This window comes from Astatotilapia calliptera, chromosome 11, assembly GCF_900246225.1.
Source record: "Astatotilapia calliptera chromosome 11, fAstCal1.2, whole genome shotgun sequence".
In the NCBI taxonomy this organism is placed as follows: Eukaryota; Metazoa; Chordata; class Actinopteri; order Cichliformes; family Cichlidae; genus Astatotilapia; species Astatotilapia calliptera.
The window spans coordinates 11997167-12023235 of NC_039312.1; the positions used below are offsets into that span (position 1 = coordinate 11997167).

At 39.0% G+C, this 26069-nt stretch overlaps 1 protein-coding gene across 5 annotated transcripts; it reads right to left on the minus strand.

Annotated features, from left to right (window-relative positions):
• Positions 1-218: 218 nt before the first annotated feature.
• Positions 219-25848, minus strand: mroh1 (maestro heat-like repeat family member 1). Of its 5 annotated transcripts, none has more exons than XM_026183997.1 (46): positions 25651-25848; positions 24888-24991; positions 23785-23887; positions 23497-23642; positions 22611-22742; positions 22061-22223; positions 21185-21283; positions 20872-21023; positions 20112-20252; positions 19826-19918; positions 18575-18653; positions 18140-18253; positions 17844-17917; positions 17524-17646; positions 16921-17028; positions 16531-16675; positions 16291-16331; positions 15685-15826; positions 15389-15441; positions 15056-15163; positions 14232-14351; positions 13996-14118; positions 13226-13372; positions 12527-12553; positions 11139-11261; positions 10962-11041; positions 10488-10629; positions 10252-10347; positions 9158-9262; positions 8920-9055; positions 8595-8707; positions 8236-8388; positions 7166-7222; positions 6806-6903; positions 6490-6655; positions 6124-6293; positions 5870-6007; positions 5564-5678; positions 5249-5395; positions 5106-5172; positions 4844-4965; positions 4293-4442; positions 4034-4168; positions 3752-3854; positions 3526-3591; positions 219-3440 (listed from the first exon to the last, which is right to left on the minus strand). In XM_026183997.1, exons 3-46 carry the CDS (start codon positions 23804-23806, stop codon positions 3364-3366), a joined length of 4911 nt encoding a protein of 1636 aa, XP_026039782.1. In that variant the 5' UTR covers positions 23807-23887; positions 24888-24991; positions 25651-25848; the 3' UTR covers positions 219-3363. The 5 variants fall into 5 exon arrangements, with proteins under 5 accessions (XP_026039782.1, XP_026039783.1, XP_026039781.1 ...); XM_026183998.1 differs by lacking the exon at positions 25651-25848 and adding an exon at positions 25512-25627; XM_026183996.1 differs by lacking the exon at positions 24888-24991.
• Positions 25849-26069: the final 221 nt, after the last annotated feature.

The window sequence follows — 26069 nt, forward strand, 5'->3', positions numbered from 1 at the left end:
TTGCAGACTTACGGACACACATTTAAAAAAAAAAAAAAAAAAAAAGTGGTATTGCAGCATTTGAACAGTCGATTACTGGATACCTTAATGACCTCCACAGACTGTTGTGTGCAGTAATTACCTCATTGATTTGTTAAAAAGTGCAAAGATGTGTGAGAGATGAATTGTGGGGCTTCTGTGGGAACAGCAGGAAAAAGAAGACTCACACATGCTTGGAGTTGAATTTTCACAAACTTGTAATGAAAGATACTTTTCATTTTTGCCTTTATACACAAATACAGCTCATAATGTTGCCTGCTCTATTACGTGCTAACATTCACAACATTCATTCATATTCAAGTGACTGACTTTGATGTGCCGTCACAGAACTGTCACCACTCTATGTTTTCGTGTGCAGAACACAAGAAGGACCAATGTAATAGAACACAACATGGTTATATTACCTTAAGTAATAATTTGGTAACCCTCTGTTTACATTGAAAACATGTTGAATGATCAGACAACTCAATGAATTTAATGTAATGAGTGAAATACTCATTGGTGGCATTGCTTGACTGATTTTTCAGCGCAGTTTCATCTGTTGTTGGATAAAGAGAAATCGTCATTGAGCTGCACTTGAGGACAGTATGAATGTAACTGTTAACATGCTTCCTGGTTGGAGGCTCATCGAATACACAAGAATATTGTAGCTCTCTGTTGGAGTCATCTGAAGTTTTTCACTTTCTATTCTAAGTTTTCTGCATGATTACGGTGAGTACACCTATGTCACACATATGAAATAAGAATTTCAGCTAAAATTTCTCTTTATTAAAAAATGGTGGCATGTGTTATCTGCACACAGGATGAAAATGTCTCTTTATATAGACAGGTGGGTATCTGCTGGTCTCTTAGCTCAGATTTATCCATCCAGTCTCGTTCAAAGTCCTGAACTCAGTTGATCTGCTGTAGTAAGAGTATAACTCATTTTGAAAAAGGTATTTAAAAAAAAAAAAAAAATACAAAATGACTAGTTATGTTATAATGGGTCTGTTTATTTATTCGTTTTAGATGCACTGATTACCATCGTCCTCACACACTCTATTGAAAACAGACATGCACACATTCACGCTCCAACACGCAGACACATTTGAAATAATCACCATCTGACATTCAGAACATGTTAAAAACCAGGAAGACATGAAACAATCAATATCAGTTGTACAAAGTTTACAACAACAGAATAATACCAACTACCCTAAACCGAGCCATAGTGTTAGAAAGTGCAGGAGGCCACGAGTCCCTGTTTGTAGGGCTAGCAAAAACAGATCCAGGAGCAGCTTATGTATGCGATTAATACATTTATAGTGTGAATGTGAGTATTAAGAGACAAATGTGTCTCAATTGTTCAAGTGCAAAAGTAAACAGGGAAAAATAAAGAAGACTTGTGATGCTGAACTTTGGAAGAAAATTAGCAGAGGTTTGCCGGCCAGTTCCCCAAACAGGAACCGCACAGCAGGGCTTAAAAGTGCAACGGAAATATCAGAGGTAAACTTTACAACAAACGATGCATCGCTATCACCTTAATCAGAGTTTCTGGAAATTTCTGCCCCAAAATCGATTTGAATGTGGATGCACAACATATTATTTTCGACTTATTGTCTTTGAGCACATTGATTGGAGACATAAATACTAAGGTCCTGTGTTCAAGTCATTCTCGTATAAGACACTGCTCACACACATATTTACATGCACACCCACATCAGTACCTAAAAGCACACAAATAGAGGAAACAACTGTAAAACTAAACAAGGATCAAGTGCTTTCGAAGTTAGAATAAAGGAAAATCATTAACGGCATTGCTACAATATAATGAGGCTGTAGATATTTGGCATTGGTTTCATCACGTTTAGCTGGACTGTTTGACAAAGCAACACTAGGTTAGTAACCTTTTATTGGCTACAATTGTCTTTTTGACAATTATTAATTGGAATTGAGTTCGTTTTCTAAATAATGTGACACCTCTCAGCGTTATGGATTGATATGATTTTGGCTGGTGTGTTTATGAGGGTTGACACAGGAGGTTTGGCAAAGATTTTTTTTTTCCAGGCGATTAACGTGTACGCGTGAGATTAATGTGAAGTTCACGTGAAATTAAAAAACAAAATTAACCATATGCTGATAAAACAAGACAATCAAAGCAGTTTTAAAAGCCTCGGCTGAAGACATGACTGTTACAGCTGTAGAGATGGTAGTGATTTATAAACAGCATCATTAAACAGTGATAGTGAGCCTGGCATTAGTCAATAGGCAAACTCTTACCCAGTTCCCATTACTGAGCTTGAGTCCTGCTGGTTATAGAAACACTAACAGCTACTGGCTGGTTACTGGTGGCTGATTTAGTGGCTAAATGATATGGATTAATTACTCACATCCTCCAGACACACTGTCAACCCTTCAAATCTGATCTGCTCTAGCTCTCGTGCATTTATTTTTATTTTATGCTTCACTTTAAGACATCCACGTGGAACCACAAATCTAATCGATCTAAGCACGTTTCACAGGGACTTCACTGAGGGCAGGGAAACAGCTCAGCAGTGGCTAAAGATTCAAAAGGTGAGGGGGAGGGTGGGGTCTTTAGTACACCAAAACCAAGCTCACTAAACTGCAACTACCTGTAACGGAGATTTTCTGGAACTAAACTCCACATTCACTGACATGGTCACAAAATGCTGCCATGACTACACACACACACACACACACACACACACACACACTAGCTACCAACCACGCTCACGTGAACTAGTCATGTACTTCAAATGTGCAACTTTCACTTGCTCATATATATATATCTGTATTCAAAGAAACTATATTTATTCTAAAAAAGTTTTACTCAAGTTTAAATGTATTTTCATGTTCGCATTAGAAACTTCACGTATAATATATTGATCGAGAGAACACAGTGTATCTCGTTGTCGCTGTCACACTGACAGGATGCTACAGATGAGGTCTATCTGTAAAGAGCACAGTCCTGGGTCACTAAAATACCGTTAAGAATCGACTCTTCCTTCAAGTACCAGAGTAAAAAGTGAGAGGGGCTAAATTAAGACTATAAGAGCTAAATGCATCTGCATGTGTGTGTGACTGAGTGTTTTTAGTTTTCATTGGCATGATCATGTGACCGTTTGGTTTCGTACTCCTCACTTCTTCCTCTTTGGTCCCTGTTCTGGTCTTAATGAAAGTCTGCAGTTAGTTTATTTGGATAATTTGAGAATGACTGCACACTGGAACACAGAGTGCTGAATATTTAAAAAAAAAACAATTAAATTACTATCTATACCGACCACTGATGTGTAAAGGAATTACTAGTATTTGTATGTGTGTGTGTCAGTGGAAGTGTCCCATGGCTTCAGCAGCCTTCACTCTCACAACAGGATCTGGATCTTGAAGCAGCATCACCAAACCTGTAAACGAACGCACACAAATATTAAAACCAGCAAACAAACAGAATGAGATCAGAGAGGAAATGAAGGGATTTTTTCACTTTACCTTTAGTGATGGTGCCCATGTTGAGGTGGGAGTGATGCTCCTCTTGAAGATTTCCCAGCATGAACCCTGATGATGGATACATCATCATCATCATCATCACATGTCATCTGTAAACTATCATACTGTAACCTAACTGACACAGAGGCTGGTTTTCATTTGACACTTCGTGCTTATTGATAGAACTTCAGTTTATAATATGGAGTGATCTTTTAAAGTGCAGTGATACCTATAAACATGGCAGCTCCTGCTCTGACCTCAGGCCAGTTACTCTTGAAGAATTGGATGACTGAAATGTGGTAGAAGTTCAGCATGCCAGGAAAGTCCTGAATCTACAGCCCACAAAACACACAATAAGCATCACAAACGAGCATCTATATTATGATTTATTGTAACTTTGCGGTGAGAAAAGCAAACATCAGGACAGAAAGCTGACAAAATCTAAAACTAACGGTTTGAATTTATCTCCCCACATTTAAATAAGCTTAACTCAGACGGTCTCTCAGCTCACCAGGTATTTTGTGAGGTCGTTGATGAATTCTCCGTAGTGCAAGCTCTTATCTTCATGTAGGTGGTTCTGAAACATGGCTGTGATCTGTTCTGATCCCACTACAGGAGCACACACTCGCATCGCATACTTACACGCCTAAACAAACAAATCAATCCACTTTTACATGACAGCATGTAACAGCTCACCCTCTAGTACTAAAGTGTATCTGCAATAAGAGAGAAAGCTGCTGTCACAGTTTGTGTGTGCTTTCCAACTTTACCTTAACCACCTCCGGGTTTGGATCAACCAGGTGTAACAGCAGGCTGACCAGAACATTGTGGATCTGGTCTTTGAACACTTGCTCTCCTGAGCCAAACGTGGACAGGTTACCCATGAGATGGATGGAAGTACAGCGGATGTCATCGTTCTCCTGGTTGAGAGTCAGAAGCGGCACTTAGCATTTTATCTAGACAACTAGAGAAAGTGCATTGCCTGTTTCATCGTCTCATGTAGGTTGGAATGGGAAATTTCACTTTATTAGGCACAGAGGTGTAGGCAGGTAAACAGGTGTGCCTACAAAAAGGGCCCTGTTAGTAGGCACACCTGCTGAAAAGCCACAAACGTACAGGTGTCTCATAAAGCCTCCTTGCGTCTGAATATTTAAAAAGTCATCTTCTCACAGGACTGAACAAAGCTTGAGAAATCTAACTGACCTCAGATGTGAATGAACTTTTAAGAAATATTGATATAAAATACAACAAAATGTTACTTTATTTAGATTAATATTTGATTAATAACATGATACAGGACATATATAAAGACCAAGCTTACACTTTCCAAGAAAGGTTTAATCTTCATGAAGATGTAGACCGCGAGTAGGTGAACGTTTTTCTTGTCAAGGTGGACAAGAACTTTAGACAAGCCTGACATGGCCTCAAGTGTGATCAGTTTACCTGTTTCAGTTTTATATAGAAAAAAGAGAGAGATCTGATTAATGACTGTACCATGTACGCTTTAAGAAACACTGCAGTGAATTAGATACAAATGTTTATTAGCGTTACCTTTTTTCACTTTTAATCTGCTGTTGACTTACCTGGATCATCTTTCTCCTCCATTCCTGAACTCATGGCTGCCAGCAGCTCCTTGGCATATTTATTCACCTAATATGAAAGTTACATGTGAGTGAGTGTCGTAACAGTTAGGGTGGCTGAGTGCGAGTGCTGTGAGTGTGCGTACCTTTTCAGGTGAGCCCACGGCTATGTTCCCCAGCCCTCGCACAGACAACATGCGGACCGTGCAGCATGGATCTGATATCCTCTCCATCATGTTGTTCATTAACACATCTACTAACATCAGCTCTGTCACCACATGATGGTTCAACAGCTGGAGTCACAAGATAAGACCGTGACAAAAGACATAAAATAAATAAAAAACATTTTATTGTTGTTCTCCTGCTGCTGGCCAATGAAGCTGCTAAAGATACTCATTTAGTCATTTGCAATTTAGATATAACGATAAGAATTGGAGACATGTAATCACTGGGTTTATCACCTCAGAAAAGAAAGCAGTGACAGTGATTCGCTGGCATTCATAGATATTGTTCAGTAATGGACACAGACACTCCACGATTGCAGGCAATCTGGGACCAGCATGCTTAGCCATCGCCCTAAGGACAAGGCAAACAAACGCTTGTTTACAAAGACACCATAGCACATTTAGAGCACATTTAAATTAACATTTTAACTCCTAATAAGACAGGGTTTGGATAAAATGCAAAACAAGGGCATAGTGTTTCCAGTGTACTGTTTTAAAAGAGATTTACAGCTTTACTGATGTGCAACATGAAGATATCTGTACCTTGCTAGCAGTGTCACTCCTTTAACATGTGTACTGGCTTCCTTCACTGCATCCCAGGCGTTATCCTCATCCAGTTTTTTCATCACCTCATCTAACTGGGCTCGTGCTAACAAAATTCTCAGCGCTTCAGCTGCTACCCTGGAAGAGAAGAAAGGATTGGATCCAAAAGTTCACCCACAGAAACACCTGACATTCTAACTTGACAGAGATTTTATTTATTTATTTTATACATAAAAAAAAAAAAAGATGAGTACCCTGCGACGTGGATGGAGGCAGTGTGTTTTGAGTTGCTGTCCTTTGGTGCTGAGACTCCGACGCTCGCTCCCAGTCGCACAGTGAGGCAGGAGAATAGCCGAGGGAACAGACTGACCGCTGGCTCCTGACTCTGACCGTTTAATAACAGCTCCTTGAGACCGCATGTCATCTGAATGACAAAAGTCACACAACATTCACACCCATCAATTATCTATAGTAAATTTACCAAGTTTAAAAACAGCACCAGAAACTAAACACAAGCTAATTTCTTTGTAGTCTGTACAACAGACTTTCATGATATGTGTGTGTCCTGTGCACAACAATTGCATCTCAATTTACATGTAGTGAGTCACTTTGTAACTTACAGCCAGTGGCTGATTAGTAGCCACCTTTGTTGTTCCTCCTCTCATCAATGACTCCTTCTTGTCTACGTAGGGTGCCATGATGCTAAGTTTCTCCATCACCATCTCCATGATCTGATTAGCTACAATGGGGTCTGCTCCCAAAGCCATCCACATCTCACTGATCCAGCTGCACGAACAAATACGCTTCATGTTCACACATGTCCCAGAAAATATCTGTTACAGCTAAAATATGAGCAATTCTTTCTTATATTAAGACACAAAACAGCTGGCATGTGGTCATGCTGAGGAAGAGGATTTAAAGGTTCTTTATACTTACTTGTCATAAGGAAGTGGTTGGTTGACTAGTGTATTGATAACAGTCTGTAGATGCTGAGAAGCCAGGATAAGTACTGTTTGTCCCACTGCCACTCTCACCTGAACATAATACAATAAAACAGTTATTCTTAGCAAAGCGAGTGAGTTCATTAAGTACCTGCAAGAAAACAAAGTAAGAGAGTTGTGAAGTAAACGGCTCATCATTGCAAAATAGGGCTCAAAGGTATTCTTCTAATTTGCTCTTTGTTATTTTAACATGGGGATAATAAGAAATCCTTTAAATTGTAAATGCTGATAACGCTCAATATCTGAATAATTTAAGTGTGTGATATATGAATTGTGCATTCATGTTTGTCTTTACCTGGTCCTCTGTGACGCTCTGCAGACGCACATGCAGCACCTCCAGCATCTCTGGGACCTACATACACACCAAACAACACAGAAACAAACAATCGCTGTGTTTGGTGATCCAGCAGGACAGCAGCAGGTAAAGCACTTCACTGTTACAGTTGCAAAACCATGTCTGTGAAGCTGGTTACATTTAGCAGGACTTTTGATTTGATGTCATCTGTACGGCCATCAAGATCATTTTAGACAAACACAATCTAACTAAACCAGTAACAGCTATACTTTCCATGTCCTGCTTAATTCTCAGAAATATTTCATCAACATTTCTGGGATGTCTTGACCTAACAGGCCTCTACAGGTCACACCAGATCATGTGAATCAGGTCAGAGCTAAGAGGCTCAAAAAAAGTGGAATTTCCTCCTTTCTTTGTCTTTTTTTTGTAAACCACTTTGCTGTTTAATTCTGTTCTGAATTTATTGCTCACTCATTGATTCAAAGATTTCTTGGCCCTTGGGTTGCAAAGCAGCCAATCTTGAGTTTTTAAATGTAGTTTGTACCTTCAAAGTGGTCTTTAAAAAAAATAAAAAAAATAAAAAAAAAACTTTCCCCTTCATTAGGCGTTTTCCCGATCAGTGTTTTTTATGACTACATGAACAAAGACTTTAACAAGGTTTAAAGATTTACAGTGCCGTTTTTTGCAGCCCTTTGGTCTTCTTCAACTCCCAAGACTGAGTGTTATTCCCTTTGATGTTTGAAGGACGCCTACTCCCAGGAGAGTAGCAGTAGTCTTAAATTTTATTCACTTGTAGACAATTAGTTGTTTTCGCGGGCTGAATAACATCCAGATCTTTAGAAGTGCTTGTTGCTTTGTTGCTGCTTTTCCCTGCTTGGCGGATCGCTCAAATGCCTCTTCTTAAGGTTCTGTGAAAGCTATCCCCCAAATTTGTGAGTAGGCAAATGTTGTATACATTTATTTATAAGGAAATGTCAGTGATTCCAGAGATTTCTCTTTTGCAACTTTATATCATATGCAATGACTGTACAGGCATAAGAAAATGCAACTAAAGGCAGTCCGTGCGTTACCATATCTTGTAGTCCGCCTCCTCTGTTCTTGAGCAGAGTATTCAGAATGACAGTTGAAGCTCGGCAGCAGTTTGTCTGGCTGTCGACAAGCCCTTCAAACAGCATGAACACCAATGTCGTCAGCTGCTGCTGAGGCAGACGCTTACTCATCACCTGATTTCATGCAGGGAAAGATACAGTTACACACACACACACACACCTACATTATGGTGGACAGAGTGTGACAGACTATACGCATTACAACAGATAACTGCACAAACATATTGTTGAGTGTCATACTAAAAGATAAAATCCACACTGGCAAGAAAACAAGTATTGAGCACGAGCAATAAAGCAGTTTGCAGCTCTCCTGCGCGTACCTTGGTAAGGTCTGAGCAGGTCTTGTACAGAACTGAGTGGTCAGGGTTCTCCAGCCGATCCTTTAACAACAGCAGAGAGTCCACAGATTCATCCTTATAATCCAAAGAGAATCCTAGGAACAGGGATAGAAATATTTAAATAAGTTTTACACTGACAATAATTATTCACAGTTCAACTCCAGATTATCCAACCCCTGCTCCTTTTATAAACTAATTACAAAATAACAGACAGGGTCTCATCATTGCCTCCTTACCTTTCCCCACTTTATGACATGGTACTTCCTTAAAACAATGTATAAAATGTCAAAGCGTTACATGACTGTACCTTCATATCGAAGTTGTATATAAAGGAGTGTGTGTATGCACTCGACGGCAGCAGCGCGCACGGCAGGGACAGGGTCCGAACAGCGTGGAGACAGGCGGCCCAGCAGAGCTCCAAGGTTGTGGAAAGACACCATGTTCTACACAAAGTTTTGAGTTGTTAAATGGTAATTACACGATTATCCATTGAATTATAAAAACATTTTGTCACCAATATATCTGCCCTATGTTTTTGTGTGTACCTTGACAGTCAGGTTATCCAGGTAGTAAGCCAGTATGTGAGCTGTGGCTGTGATAGCTCGCTCCCTCTCGTGGTCCTGTCCAGAACTCAACCATGATTCAATGTGCTGCACAAGGAAGTCACATCAGAAAACGCAGGTTACATACACTATGGTAAATGGCCTGTATTTGTATAGTGCTTTACTTTGTCCTTTACAAAAGCTTTACACGTACACTACGATATGATACTGGCATGTTAAAGTCAATCATTACTGTATGGCAGTCTACAATACTTAAAGATTTTTATAAAGTTATTTGTGGAACTGGAGTCGTGAGCAGGACTGACAGAAACTAAAATTAAAAGCAGAGAAAGAGCAATTTGTATCATGCACTTAAAACCAGAAATAAATAGTGCTAGAATCACCAGATACCTAATGATACAATATTGTCACTATACTTCACTCACAATATAATATTATTGTACTTTTAACATATGCTGAATATATTCAAAAGCATATTTTGGAATTTATTTTTCAGTTTAAAAAGGTGATTTGTCTTCAAAGTTAAACTATTTCAGTATTTGTTTTACTCTATAAGATAAAGTTATTGCCTTTATTTTTTGTGCTTTAAATGAGATTGTTAAGCAGATCCTGCTTTAGACCCTTCACTAAAACCTGCTGTCAATGCTGGAGCGTGAGGAGGCTGCTGTGACTGAGCCATCAGCGTGCTTTGAAGTAGGAGCTAGCTTTAGTCGAGCTAAGTGTGTCCAGTGTTGGACAGTTTCTCACTTGCATTAAACTGAGTCAACATTATGTCAGGATGATGGTAAGAGAGTATTTAAATTATTTTTCTAATAGAAGTATTATTTATTTAATAGAATATTGATATTTTGTTTCCCTTAATCGATCTATTATCACCATGTAAAACACCGTGATACTATTCTGTATTGATTTTATTCCCCATTCTTCTACTGCTCGACCAAAACTACTAGTAAAGATTTTCATCAGCCCCTTAATCTTATGACAAAATGACCTCATTTATTTTTTAAAAATTAAATAAATAACATATTGAATAGCCAAGTGAAAACAAGAGCATTTGCTGAAGCGGCAGGCTTCACCTTAAAGACATTCTGTAAACCGTCGGGTGTTGGATCTTTAGCCAATACGCTCTTCAGCAGCTCCTGCAGAGCAGCCAGCGTGTCTTTGTACAGCGCCTGTAGAGATCCACCAGAATATATTGACTGACAGCATGACAGCATTTAAAATACTTGGCTACAATGACAGACAAAGTTTGCTATAAAGATCAGAGGTGGTACAAACAAACTACAGCAGATCTCAGTCTATCTCACTTCACCTTTCTCTGCTTGGGGTCGAGCGGCTCCTCTTCTTTAGTTTTCTCTGGAGTGTTCGTCTCAGCTGGCAGACAGAACACACTGTTGATACACACCTTTAGCAAGTCAAAGTTCTCATTCTCGCTCATCGGAGGGTCCAGTGGACTGAGGCATTAAGGTCAAAGATAAAACACTGGGAGATGACAGAGCTTCAGTCACTGATGATTCATTTCACGTCAGCAAAGTGCTGCCTCGTATTTGTCTTCTGTTGACTTTGAGTTCTGTGGTTATCATTTAAGTCTGCAAAAGGAAGTCACCCCAAATCAAAGTTTTACAGTTCATTCAGTGCAAACAGTAAGATTAACTACTACAAACACTCATTTATTAGTAAGCGCTCTGTACATATATTCAGTAGCTGTTAGTCTCTATTATTAAGGGACTTAATTTGTGTCATATTACTTTGCAAAGTTCAGTTTCTTCACTGAAGTGAAGGATACATAAGGTTGGCACACGTGCTCATCACAAGCTGGCGTACTGGAGTCCTCAGTGCATCAGCTTGCTCTGCCTTAATGAAGTCCTGACCAGTGAAAAAAATAAAAGACAAGAACATGTCTGCTGTTCTTACTGTCTGCAATTACTGTGTAACAAGAAGCTGGCCCTTAATTTCCACTGACCAGCATAACAGTAATGAGCTCCTGCTTGCGAGAGAAGATGTAGCCCTGTTTCTTCACACACTCACTGATGGCTCTGGCTATGAGGCCAACACTCTGGATCAAACTGAGCTTCATAGTCAGGTCCTGTATTGGGAAAATGCAGAGATGACGGTGCACAAAATAAAGACAAATGACGCACAAAGACATAAAAAAAACAACAAAAAAAAAAACAAAGAGAGAAAATGATTCGGGTCAAGAGGCAGTCTCCGTTATCAAGAATGAACAAGATGCACTGCAAACCTGTTTTAGCAGACACAACTCTAAACAAAGCATAGTAAAAATAAACAATAAAATACATATAATAATAAATCAGTCAGCTAATTAATTAAATCAATCCAACATGTATATTGCAGATTGATCCTCCATGCCTATGGATGGAAAGAAATGTGAGGTGATCAGTAGAACAACACAACATCTGCAAGCTCTGATCAGTAAGACATAAAAGGCGTTCACACAGCGTGCGAGTCACCAGTGAGTAATGTAACAGCAATCAACCTTTAAGCAAATAAGGCAAAAAGAAAGAAAGAGTAGAGCTTATAGTGAAGAACAGAGAGAGACGGACCTGAAGGTGTTATTTATCAATGTCACCCTGACTAGAACAATGCCGTAAACACAGCTGTTTCTTTGCCCCAAATGATTATAATCACAAGACAAAATGTTAACAGCTTAACAGCACACACATAATACAATATTGTCGTAAACCTGAATATTATTTAGTAAGGACTAATGTAAGAAAGGTGGTCTGCTAGTTTCTTATCATCTGCTCTTTGTAGCTGAGAGCCGACAACAAAAGATAAAAAAATCTTTCAAGCTTTCCTGAAGTGAGTGTGTGAGATATTTTCAGTGATGCATCACTTTGAAGCTACATTTCCCAGAAGTACACCACGGTCCCTTATTGCAATAAGAAGTGATGCTCAATATGGTTTCCGACGGTTCAACAACCAAATTTAGCTGGGATATATTTTAGTCTCATTGCTATTAGGTGATTGTAAAAAAGTTTTAAATTGCATTTTAAAAATCAACATAAACTCCACCACCACACTGGAAACATGTTAGTGATCGATCATACATGAATGCCTTCAGAGGACAGTAAAGTCTGGTGCTCTTGCACCGTGAAACTTCACATGTATGCAGTGAAGCTGGGTTGAAGCATAATGAAAAGGCTGTTTTACTGCACAGCGCTCTCAAATTGAAGACTTTCATGTATGATTTTAGTGACAATATCACCAAAAGTATGCAGATTTTATGCAGAAATATATTAAGAAAGGAGGGTGAGATCAAACTGAAGAAAGAGGAAATGTTAACTAGCAAGGATTAAAGACAAAGCTCCTGGATTCCTGTGACGATACCTTTGTCTCTACTTTAATCCCCAGAACCTGCATAAAGAAAAGGTGATAAGGAATGAGCTCACATACAAACACAGCCCTGATTCCTGCAGGATTCAGTCAAATAAAATGTTCATCAATAAGCTGTTAAAATTAAGAGTTTCCTTGTTCACTGCCTGTAGCATCAGACCTGGATTTTAGCTCAGTTTGCTGTTTTTTCTCTTTCTTCTCATGAACTGTCTGATCACCTAAGTCAGCGGTCCCCAACCTTTTTAGCACCACAGACCCGTTTAATGTCAGACAATATTTTCACAGACTGGCCTTTAAGGTGTTGCGGATAAATACAACAAAATAAAATGATACGACCAAGACAAAAACTGTGGTATTTTGTAAATATAATAATAAAGGCAAATTCACTGTGTAATTGTGTAACTTTATTAGCAGCGTCCTCCTGAAATGCGCCGACAGCATTGAGAGTAACATCCTCCTCTCTGCCCCTTAATGCTCTCTGGTCGCTATGGTAATGCGTAAATATGTCTTTCAAATATATACACCTAAGCCTCAACTCTCGCGGCACAGACCAGACGACTCACAGACTGGTCCCCGGCCAGGGGGTTGGGGACCGCTGACCTAAGTGATGCAGGAGTCTGTGACACCCAGCAACACCATCTCAAACAATGGCAAACTACTAAATCACAGGACTGTTTCTCTGTGTTTCCATACCTTGGTGTTGAAATGTTTACTGATGCAGCGTAGGATGTCCTGATCAATGCGGTTCAGAATCTTTTCTGGAGGGGCGTTCGCAGCCACCTGACCGTAGCACAGGATTAATGTGCTTTTCACCTTCTCCACCTCGACATCATTACGCTCCTGAGGTTAGACAAGAAAGGAATAACCAGCAGTTTTGTTTTTTGTAAAAAAAAACTGTACAATCAGTATTCATTTTGTTAACCAATAATTTTTGTCACACTTTTTCCTAATAAAAACAAGCTGACAAGGAAATAAAAAATAATGCTCGAGGACAAAAACGATGACGGGATGTGTTGCCACTTTTTGTCAACGAAAAAAAAAATATTGAAAATATTCTGCAGAGACAAGATCCAATAAGAACTATCTAAGAGACAGGTGTATAGACGGGTGGGAATATGGAAGTGATCCAGTCAGAAGTAATCTCTGATCTTAAATTAACATATGAGAGGAAGAGAAGAGTAGACATATGGACACATTTGATATTTCATGTCAAGGAAAATAAACAGTGTTGAGAAACTGTCACCAACAAAACTTGACACTCTTTCACACTTTATAATGTAGCCAACGTCAGATTTGGTCTCATATCTTATGATATTTAGCTAAAACTACAAGAATTTAGATTTTTTTAGAATGAGATTTTGGTCAAAAGATTGTGAACAAATCAAAATTTGACGTCTAAATGAACACTGCTCTACATAAAATAAACATAAGGAAACTTGTTATTTGCACATTTTCCATCGTACTTTCAGCAGGTTAAAGATGCTCGGTGACTTCTTGAAGGCATCCGATTTTCCAAACTCATCCAGCTTGGCCAGAGTTCCCTCCAAGTGGCTATTTGCACACAGACCGACGCCCATCGCCACTCCCTGAGAGATGCAGATGACGGGGATTTAGAGTCAGACTATAAACCTGTGCAACAACATCGAAAGTGACATGAGTTTTGTACGAAAGAATATTGTCAGGTGAAAGTTTCAGGTACCTCTCTTTCGACTGCATCATTGTGCCGAGCTGCGAGGAGAACTTCATGCAGCTGTTTTTTGACCAGGTCTTTATTGAAACAGTGTTGGAGAGTCACTCCTATACATCGATACAGGAAGCTCTAAAAAAGGGGAAAAAAAAGGCTCATTATATAAATATCTAAGCAGCATTTTCATATCTTTCTCTCCTATAAGAGGAACATCTGTGATATCAATTATACTATACAAAATTTACTAGTTAAGTTTTGTTTATTTTCAAGCTACACCCTTGGTCAGGTGTAACTTTTCAACTTTCTGTATGCAATCAAAAAATATATATATAAATAAATAAATATAAATTTTATGTGTTCTGCTAAGCATTCATTATGTCTGCAGCAGATGACCAAATCAAATTATACCTTGCAATTGGATTTAAGAATGAAGAAATACTTGTGATTTAAATATGATTCATAATATTAGCATGAAAAAAAATGGACCCATTTAGAAGAAAACAACTTGGTGATTTGGGTGAGATGATGAACGTTTGGCATCAGCTCTCATTGCACAGTCTTGCCAAAATATGCACAAGGAGTACCATGGGCATCATTTTAGTGCTAATGTGTGCTGTGTGAACTGTGGTCTCATATTTGTGATGGAAATCTTAGAATATTGCAGTTTTCTTCTCTTGGAAATTGACAATTTTACTGTCAGAAATTCTGACGTTTTTCTTAGATTTATTACCACCCTCTACCTGCTCCATATTTTTCACTTCTAAATTAAGTTTGCTTTGAAGTCTTAGCAGCTCTGAACTGATTTAATAAACCTTTACTGTTAAAAAGGTACCTACCTTCTCCTCTAAGGCGTTGTTATATGTAGGGAGGTATCTGGTTGATTCAGCTGCCAACTGACATACCCACTTATCATCATCAAGTGCTGTCAGGGTTTTAGACAAGAGCTGTGGACAGTTTTAGCACCGTTAGGATGACTTTGATCAAATTAATTGACTTAAATGTTTTTTGACGAAGCAGGGATCATAACAGTCTAACTATATAAATAATCTAATAATGATGACAACCATCATTCACTCTCTTCCCAAATAAGTGGGACGATATTTTTGTTTTATTCAGCTGAAAATCACTAATGCATTTGAAGAGGGAATATTAAAAATAAACCCACACACCTCCAGTAACCTCTTGTCCCATTCCTTCTTATCCAGACTCTCTGCAGCGGACTCTGTTAAAACCAAAAACCACAGTCAGAAAGCTCTGGCAGCAGCATAGTGAAAAATACTGTGCATGAGGATGACACTCAAGGTGACGATCATCTTTACAAGAAAAAAAAAAAAAAAAAAAAAACCAAGCATGAGAACCCCTGAAGGGCAAAAGTGCCAGTTTGTGTAACTACAGCAAAGCACATATATAGTATAATACAAATAAATGCATAAAATGATTACTGTATGTGCACATATTTTCATACCCTCTAGTACTGTAAGCAGTGGAGCTATTTCTTTGTCCCAGACTGCCTCAGCATTGGGGTGAATGTTAATACTGAGGATTTGGAGGAGAGAGAGGGACGGAGCGCCATGATCTCTGTTATTGAATGGAAAAGCTGCATTCACCTACAAAAACAGATACGTATCATTTATATCACAGATCACATAAAAGACAAACAATTGCAGTAAATCTGTCTAACTTGGTTATTGCTCCGTGGTAGGAGGAGCTAGAGAAAAAAATGCAACTACAAAGAATTTGGGATTAAAAGCCATAGAGAGTGAAACAAACGCATGCACGCACACAAAAAACACAAATACAGACTTAACTTTCACTCACAGTATGCATATAACACCCCATCATTATATGCAGATCACACACACACACACACACACACACACACAGGGGATTAAATTAGCATAATAAATCCATGCAGTCCTTTTTTCTTTTTGTTTCATTTTCTTTTTTTTAATTTTATTACAAAAATTTTGCTCCAGCCAATTATTAGATGGGATGCTTGGCAAGCCTTTATTTGAATACTGAAGATGCAAAAAGGGAATTAGGTTTAGCCGATGCTTCTATATTTGCTTACCAGCAGTCTGATCATCAGTGTTTGTGGAGATGGTAGATTGACTAAAGGACAGAGATGAGACATGTTTAGGTTAAACTGATCATTCAGAACAAGAACAAGAGACGTAAGAACAAATTTCAATGCTTATAAAGTTATTTATAATATTATTTTTTCCACTTCCACACACAACATTTCAACATAGACCCCTTACAGCACACTGCTTTCCACACGTTACATAAAGAAGTGTCTATAGCCATGTACCTTCCCGTGTAAAGTCGATTTTGAAGCTGGGCTCTTGGTTATTTTTCTTCTTGCTGCCCAGCACTATGAGACTTTTACAAAGAGGAGTAGTGGCATTGGTGTACTGTGAAGGGGTCAGATAAAACAGCAACTTTGGCCACAGTACCTTCAAACAAGAAAACACACATGTTAAATATCACAGCAAAGTTCTTAAACGTAACACTTTTAACTGACTAGTAGTACAAATCAAATTTAACTGACCTACACTACTAGTCAGGGAAGTTTCACACATGCACAGCATAAAATAAAGACATAAGAAACACCTGCTGCTAACACCGTTTCCTGAACAACACATGTTAATATATATATACACAATATTTATCAGATCAGACTGGTAGAAAGGGTACATACATCGGCTAGTCGTCCAACAGTGGTAGTGAGGAGATGAAGGGTGTTGTCACACATTGACCTGAGTGACTCGTTAGTTACCTCCTCTGGATCTGTGGGCCTCTGACTCCGCTGAAGACACACAGAAAAGGGCACAGGTAGTAATACATATTTTACTTAAAAACATCTTTGCTGGTCCTTCTGTACAGTTCTTCCTTAATCTGGGGTGCTAAAGTCCTCAGGTTATCTGTGAGAGGACTGATGTTTCACATCTGCAGAATCTGTCATTTTCAGCTCCATATAGTTCATTAATCTTATAGACTTTAAGATAAAGTATTAAAGCTCATTTGTGAATTATGAATTGTGAATGATTATGAATGTCTGGGCATTAATGGGCTTGTTTGCATGTCATCATTCATGTTTGCACCTTAGATTTTAATCACATGGAAAACAGAAAATGATATTTGTTTTTACTGTTACCATTTTGTACATCGTGTACATATATACAACAAAAAGCCACCATACTAACACACACATACAGCACTGAAAATGCAACTAACAGAGAACTTCCATACAAATCAGGAAAAAAAAAAAAAAAGGGGGAAATGAACACAAAAGGAGTTGTACCTGATACGTGTCAGGTAAAGCACAATGTTGAACTATGAATCGAACCAGTAACTCTCCTCCCTCTAACTCCAAGTAGCCGTGATGAGCCATGGCACTGATCACTTGGACCACACGCTTCTTCACCTGGGAAACAATGACATCATTGTCTAAACAACTAAAAGCTTAAGGAAAAGAGTAAAACACAAGAAGAATATGTTCATCCATCTAACAGCATGATAGTCAAAAAAAAATAAAATAAAAAAGGTGTGTGTGTGTGTGTGTGTGTGTGTGTGTGTGTGTGTGTGTGTGTGTGTGTGTGTGTGTGTGCGTGCGCGCGCTACCTTGTTGCTGTGGTCAGCCATCGGCTGTCTGATGCTGGCCAGAATCAGCAGCTTCTTGCTCTCCATAGTAGAAGCTGTAATGCACAGGTACTAATAAAGGCAAAGTCTTAAATAATCAAATGAATCAACACTTCTATGTATGCACACATAGATACATAAATACTATCACGTGATTTAGGTAAACTGAACAATTTGCTTCTTACTTGTCTTGAAATGTCTGTGTGCCGTAAAACAGGCAAGTGTGTGATCAGGGAATAGTGTGTGTCATGCTTGGAGCTGTTATTGTATTTCCTTACTGGAGGAGTTGATGAGGTGACGGAGGACAGCCAAGGAGCCCATCCTGCTTCTCTCATTACTGTTCTCCAACTTCTGAAGAACAAACATAACCAGGCGATCTGGGAAAGAGTTCGCTAAAGGGAGAGAATTAGAAGTTTAAAAAAAATAAAATTAATACATTTAAATGTGAAATGCATAAATTGACACAGATGTAATAATCAGGTCAAAAAAAGGCAAGCAAAGCAAGACAGAGGATAAGAGCAGTCCACAAACTGCCACAGTTAATGCAATTATCCTGTGGTGGAAACTGGGTCTAACACGCTAATGCACATCTCATTACTGCTCTTGTGACTCTCCAGAGCTAAACCAGATAGAAAAGCTTGACCGGACAACATTCAGCTGTCACTGTGCACTCCACATCAACATAAGAAGAAAAATAAAAGTAAAATTAGTACCAATCAAACTGAAGCAGCGCAGGACCTCATTGTGGTTCTTGACAGTAGGAGGGTTACTGTAGTCAACAGGGGCAGACACCTGGTAGAAACAAGGGAAGAGCATCATGGTGTCTATTCTGGTGACTTTTAGTTACATCAGGAAAATAATGGTCGCGGTAGATTAGATTATTTTAGATGTCATTAAAAATGGCTCACTATAACACAATTGTGCTACATGTCGCATTATTCTAAATAATATTTTTACCATTACCTTTATCCCTTGTATTAAAACAGCTGTGATAATAACAGCGTATGTGTTATTCAGCATGGATAAAATACAGTTTTCTAATTTGGTTTCTGTGGCTTCGGGTGTCATGGGTGCAGATGTGTGTTTGGATCAGTGACAGCCAGGAAATGTATATCTACCTAATACGAATCACTGCATTTGTATATTAAAAATGGGACTGATATAATTTTACATAACAAGGACTCTGCTCATAATCTACAAGTCAGAGTGCAAATCAAGCAGCTAAAGGCAATAAAACATTTGTATAAACGCTCTCCTGCAGCTGTATCATATATAGGGATGATGGTGTTCTCCTGCTGCTGAAGAATGGGAGAATATTAACATGAGTTCATTTTTGCATGGACCAGTGCATTTTTGAAAACCATAATAAAAAAAATTAACAGTCTGAGCACATGGTCTGTTTTTACAGCACAAAGTCACATGTGTTTATTGTTTTTGAAAAGCTTCATGTGCCACCACTTTCCCACTTCGGGTACACTTCTCAGCTGAAAATAAGAACTGAAAATGTTGTAAGAACACATTCTTAACAGCAACATGCGCTTTTAAGCACCGTTAAATATTACATATATAAAATGGAGGGAAAATAAATTACAAAAGGAACTGTAACAGACACTGCTGCTGTAACATTATGCCATCACATCACATTACGTAGTTGAGGTGAAATTTTGCAACACGCAGGCATCAGGCCAAGTGTCAGCTGAGTCACAAGGATGTGAAAATGTGTGACCTCAGTAACAGTTACGGTCATTTGATTCATCAACTAAGAAAAGCAGCACAGGTGAGCAATTCGCAAGAATTAACCCAGTCCATTCATTCACAGATTTGTGCTTTCAATACCATAAGTAGTTCAGCACCAAACAGAAATACTGAGAAACAATTCTTCTAACCATTTGTTTCTCATCAATACACTACACAATCAATGATACCAATTTATTACCATGCAAAGAAATGCACTTAAAGTGTACCTGTTGGTGCAGTGCAAAGAGCAGAGCTTCCAGTTGTGCCTCCAGCACCCTGCTGCCCATGTTGACAGATGCATCTAGGACTTGGCACAGACTCTGTTTAGAAAAACAAAACAGGTACACTCACGCAAAGGCTCAGACTCAGTTTAAGATGCACTTCTACTTAAAGCCAGGACAGAGTTTAGAGATGCTCAGAGAGCAATGGTCCTCCATTTCCTTACATAAATTATACTTTCTACAAAAACCCATAATAAACAATCCCTACACTGATGCATCACACTGTGCCCACCTTGCTAATGATGTAGTGCTCGTTGTTTTTCTTGTACAGGGACAGGATGGCAGGAACAAGTCTGGGAATCTGTTCCTCCAGTTTGTCGCTGGCCATCAGATGACACATTGATCCCACCGCCTCAGCCACTGTCAGCCTCAACTGGAAGCCAAACAGAAAAGAAAAGTCAGAATATGAGGTGATAGAGATGACAAAGATTAGGTGAGTACTTGGACATATGTGTAATAAGAATGACCTTCACATCAATAACCTGTGATTGAATAAATATTAGTTCCCAGAACAAGCCTCTTTCTGAGATAATTTAACTAAATACTCTTCTAATAAACAGTTGTATCTTCCCAATTGTGCAACAAACGGTTTAATTGTTTGGTTCAGTAACACAGATTAATATAGAGTCAGTACAAAAAGTAAAGATGTCACCCTCTTCTAGTTGAGTTTTGTGACTCTCTTTTGTTGACTAAAACAGATTGCACCTTCCAGAAAACTCAAAAAACATTTTTTTGGGAATTTCCCAATAAAACAGTGTCTCTCCAGGATAGGAGAGTAAATTACACCAAGTGTTCTCTCTGTGAGAAAATTAATTTAGCTTTTATCATTTATTTTTTTATTTGTCATTGCAGCTTTGGATGGCTTACTTCTGCTTCCTTAATGATTCAGCTTCCTTCAACAATGCCTCAACCCATGACTTCTTGCAAAATGTAGGTGGTTTTTCAGTTGTATAGTCCACTGCATTTCATATCATCTTGCACGATCAACCTACCTTGGGCTCTCTGCTTTGTAACCAGTTATTGAAGAGGATTTCAAAAGCAGCATAGATGTCACTGGAGAACGTGTCTTTTCTGACTGAAGGATCTGGAGCCTTGTCTAAGTTGGCCAGGTACTCCAAGATACTGTCGCTGAAATGAGACAGAGCTGCAGGGAGAGAAAAAACAACAAAAAAGGAAACAGAAAAGCCGTGTGACTGTAAAGAGCAGGCAAAGCAAACACGCGAACATCGTGAAGCTGCACTTTTTGTTTGGTTTGTTCAGTCAAAATCTAAGAAACCACTGGAAAACAGGTCAGGTGGTTCTTACCAGAAGAGAAGACCCACTTTATGTTGTCCTGTTTTGCCATGCTCAGCATGGGTAACATGGTTCCCAGAATAGCATTCAGAAACGGCACCATGCCATAAACTAGAGAACAGAACAGATTACACATTTATGGCACGCTTACATTTCCCTCTTCCTCTATAACAGCAGTGAGACATACATTGGCATTATTTTTGCACTATGAGACTAATTTTTATACAATAATTCAAATGGATTTGTCTATCAGTTATTTGGCTGTTACCACAATAAGTGACACTCAGACATGAGTAGTTCAGACAACTCTGATTATTTTTCTTTTAAGTTATTCCAGATTTCATTTTATGGAGTTTGGGGAGAAAAAAAACAACAACTTCATTCATGCCATAAAACACATGCTCAAATTCAAATGTAGGATTAGTAACGTCAGCCGCACTTTAAAGGCCCTTTAAAGACTGACAAACTCTGTTTAACTACCTGACATGCTACTTTGGTAGCTGCCATACTTGGAGCACAGACACTGAAGTTCAGGGCTCTAAATAAGTTTTACTAATCCATTAGAAAAGTACACATCAGCTCAGAAGTTTTGAAAAATATCTTACTGCCGCCAGTATGACTCCATACTTAGTGGAAAAAATGAGCCCTAATCATTTGTAATCACAGAGTGCTCCTAAAAAACAGAGAGAAAGAAAAAAATCCTGGTGTTGTGCAAAATCTTTGACCTGCAAGTGCTCTTACTGGACAGGTTTAACAGGTTCAGCTTTTCTCAGCAACCGCTCAATTCCTTTCTTCTCAGCCAAAATCCTACCCTGGTCTGCATGTGGGCTTCCTTAAAGACAGACTGCACATTTTTCCTTTCATGTACGCCAGTAAAAATGTCCTTACCATTTGAATCAGAGAGGTTGGCCAGTGTTTGAACTACAAAGAAGTGAGGCAGGACCCCTGGCTGGAACTTGCTTAGTATCTCCTCCATGATGTCATTGATGTGCTTATTACCCACCGCGACCAAGATATTACTGGCTGCCTGCTGCCAGTCTGGGATGACCTCCTGAATCAACCATGAAGGCAGAACAACAATGAAGAGGATGTAAGAAAGGGGCCACACGAAACTGTATGACTAAGGCTTTTAAGATATCTTAATGAAAACTCAATCATGTAATGTCCACACTCTTAAAAAACACAAAAATCAATGATTAAAAGTAAATATTCTACCTTTGTCAAAGGAGCTTAGAAAGAAAAACATCTGGACTTCTTTAAGTTTCTTGAAGACGTTACACCTCTCAGCTTCTTTAGCTCTAAAGAAGAAGAACTGAAGAAGCTTCTCGGATGAGAGGTGAAAGGTCCACTTAAAGAAGTCCAGATGCTTTTCTTTCCAAGCTCCTTAGACTACGATGACCTGGGCGACTGAGAACCTTCACAAACATAAATAATTTACCTTTGATCGAGTCATTTCATCTGAGGCCAGGGAGATAATACTCTTTATCCTGGAAGGACTGATCTCCTCTATCCTGCAGCTAACAATCAGCTCAATAGTCTGAAGAATCACAACTCTGTGGCTCACCACCAGCTACAGAAGAAAGATGAGATGAAGAAGAGGAAGATATGAAGAGGCGATATAAAAGCATGGAGAAAAAAAGAGGACCACAGGCTGGTCTGCGATGGAATAACATCAGTCACTATGCCAATAAGCTCTCCGACCACACAGAAATCAGCCTTCATTTTGATGTCAGTACAAGCGTAAAATCTGATGACTGCATCTCCCAAAGCTGTGTTACCTTGTTGTCAAAATCTGTCCATAGAAAGGCAGAGCTTCCAAAATAGCCTTTGTGGTAGTTTCTGTTATAGTATATGTCTCCCTAAGCACATTTTAGCATGATGATACTGACGGATTAATAAGATGAAAACAGTATCAGCCTCACTGACAAGGTCATTAACATAAAGGAGAACAGGAACACAATGGAGTGAAACAGGAAATTAAAATGCTACAGGAGCAGTTAATCTGAAACATAACAGCATGACTCTGTTTTCTGCTGAATGTCAGGGACTGCCTTTAGATAAGCAAAGAATATATCACCAAGAACATTTTACACCATCTAAATTTAAAAAAGCCAACTAATGAACTGAATGAATTCAGTGGCTACAACGGTATCAAAAGTCTCTGCATCTGTGTGCGGGAAAAAAATGCAGAAAAACAGGCTCAAAATAGATTTAACAGTCCATATTGCTTTTAAACATTAAACGACTTTGCAGTTGTTTTCTTAGTTACGTAATTATGGCTGACTTTCGTCTTCCTAAGGACTCTCACTATTCTGGGTTGTTACCTTAGGGTGTTTCAGGAGGTAGTCCTGACACATGGCCAACACTCGGTCTGGCTGCTGTTTTCCCAGAGTCAAAATAGACTTCCTGACTTGTTCCTGGACTTCTGAGTCTTTATCGGTGGCTGCATCAAGAAGAGCCAGGGTCACCTCTGAAAGGAAAACACAACCTCAGAAGCATATTGGAGCAGAAAAGGAGTAAACATAAGTGGATGGACAACATTTCAGAAAGCTGAATTGACCAATGTCAAATACATGTGGCTTAGCCTTCAGTAGGGAAGGGAAGAGACTCACGTTCAACATCCGTCTCATCCATGTTGGACAGCAAGGAGCTCTGGCTTCCTGGAGCCAGAGGCCAAAGAGGGGTTGTTTCTCCTGGGATACAGATGGGCTAGAGCTACCGAAGACAGTATACAGTATTTACAGTTAATACTGTTCTTAATATTGCCATTTTTTCATTGGAAATTAACTTCTGTTTTGACTTGGGAGCAACCAAAATCATTTGATTCATTTAAAATGTTCATACTACCATCCCAGTATGGATGTTCCTTTATCAAATATGTGCAGTAATGTATGCAAAAACATGACAACCAGGGGTTAAAGTGGGTTGGAACAATCTGAAATAGCATCCCACCGCCTTCAGTTAATGATTAATTACATCTGATAGAGAGGTTAGTGCATCTTACTATTGAGTGAGTTGTGCTTGTTTCCAGTGATGGCATGGAGACACTTGCTCAATAATAAGAAAACAATGACATCCCATGGTTCATTTACATCTTAAACACATCCCTTTTTCCTTTTCATCCCTGTGATGCAATTAATGGTGCTGATTTAAATAAGGTTTCACGGTAGTCTGCATCTAGTTAGTGCCACAGAAGAGGTAAGAAATGATTTTTAATGGGGAAGTATTGTAAAAAGTAACTTTAAAACAGCTCAACAAATATCAACAAATGCACAAACTATATCCGTGCAGTGTGTTGCAAAATACATCCGTGAGCTAAATGCTCAGTTGCTTTTTTTTTCCCAGGGAGAGGAAAAAAATGTTAACATGCATCACTGACATATGGAGAAAGATGCCAGAAAGATGAGTTATTTATTTTTAAAGAATGGGATTTTCACATGCTGAGCAGTCTCTGAGTTTTAAATCAGATACTGGATTATGCATGATGTGTTGTTGAATTATGTTTTTGGCCTAACATTTTGCAAATGCTTACATGAAAATATGGCAGTAGGCAGTTTACTGCATGCTACACTGGTTAGTTTGCAGTATTGTTATCAAGTTTACAGAGAATTAGTATGTTGAACTGAATATATCTTGGGTACTGCTAATGGGTTACATGAGTTTATATTTAAGGTGATTAAGTTGATGCGGATTAGACTCATTCACCGAAGTCTACCTTTTACTGTCTTAACATCTGCTTATATCTTGTTGAATTCAGGTGGTTAAATCCATAAAGAGCAGGGAATATCGGAGTAGCATGGCAGTTCAGCTGATCACAATCTGCAGACAAAGAAACATCTACTGGACATCACAGAACACATTTTTATGTAACTTACTTCTAACTCACAGTAATTATTTGGCCCTGCTGCAGCCAATCTTTGTGCCTTCACCTGCCAAATCTCAGTTTAACCTCTGATTACAACAACTCACGTAGACACAGGGAACCTGCGGGAAGCTACCTGAGAGCAGACAGTTGATTGTGACCTCTGTGACAAGTTCACACTGAGACACGCTAACACCTATTAATGAGTTTAAGGCTGTATTCAACCAAAAACTGCCACTATCTGGTCAATAGGACTTAACTTTTTATCAGTCCGCCACACCTGCTGTGCTAAAGGGTTAACATAACCAACAACTGAATCGTTGCTAGCTCGTTCAGTCATTTATTGTAATTTTACGTTGATTATACCATAAAGAACGATGACATTGCAAGCAAACACACCGTGTGGGCTAAGCTAAGTAGAGTGCCTGAAGTGAAGCCACTTATACATGAGTGAACTGTTAAACCTTTAGCTTTTACCTGCTTTGGTGGTGATGCTGCTGTCGCAACCTACTCAAGAGTCATTAGTGTGCTAACCTAGCAGCAGCTGCTGCTACGGAAGAGCTACTAGCCTTCTTATTGAAGCAAAACAGCGGCCTTTCTAATATGGCTAACTTACCAGCCGAGGGTCTGCCAAACAATAATCTCTCACCCCACGGTCAAGTCTTATCTTGGTTTAAAAAACAGGCTTGCGTATCCGTGTCACAGTTGACGTTAGCGCCTGACTAAAGACTGCAGGTGTAAACACGCTTGGTCATGTGCTTTCAGTCAGCAGGAACGCATCAGGCAGGGGGCGTGGCTAGCGTGCAGACCTGAAACACATAGAGCTGCCACTTTCACTGCTACCGAGAGGTATCGAGACTTTGACTTGCTCAAGTGCGTCATCAAATTAGTATTTATTTCTGTTGGGTAAACTGGGTACCTCATCATAATTCATTATTTAAAAAAAAAAAAGTAAAAACGGCTAAAAAAAGATAAAGTGGATGTGGGTGTTTGATGTGATTTACTCAAAGAAAAACATTCAAGCGTAAGTGTGAG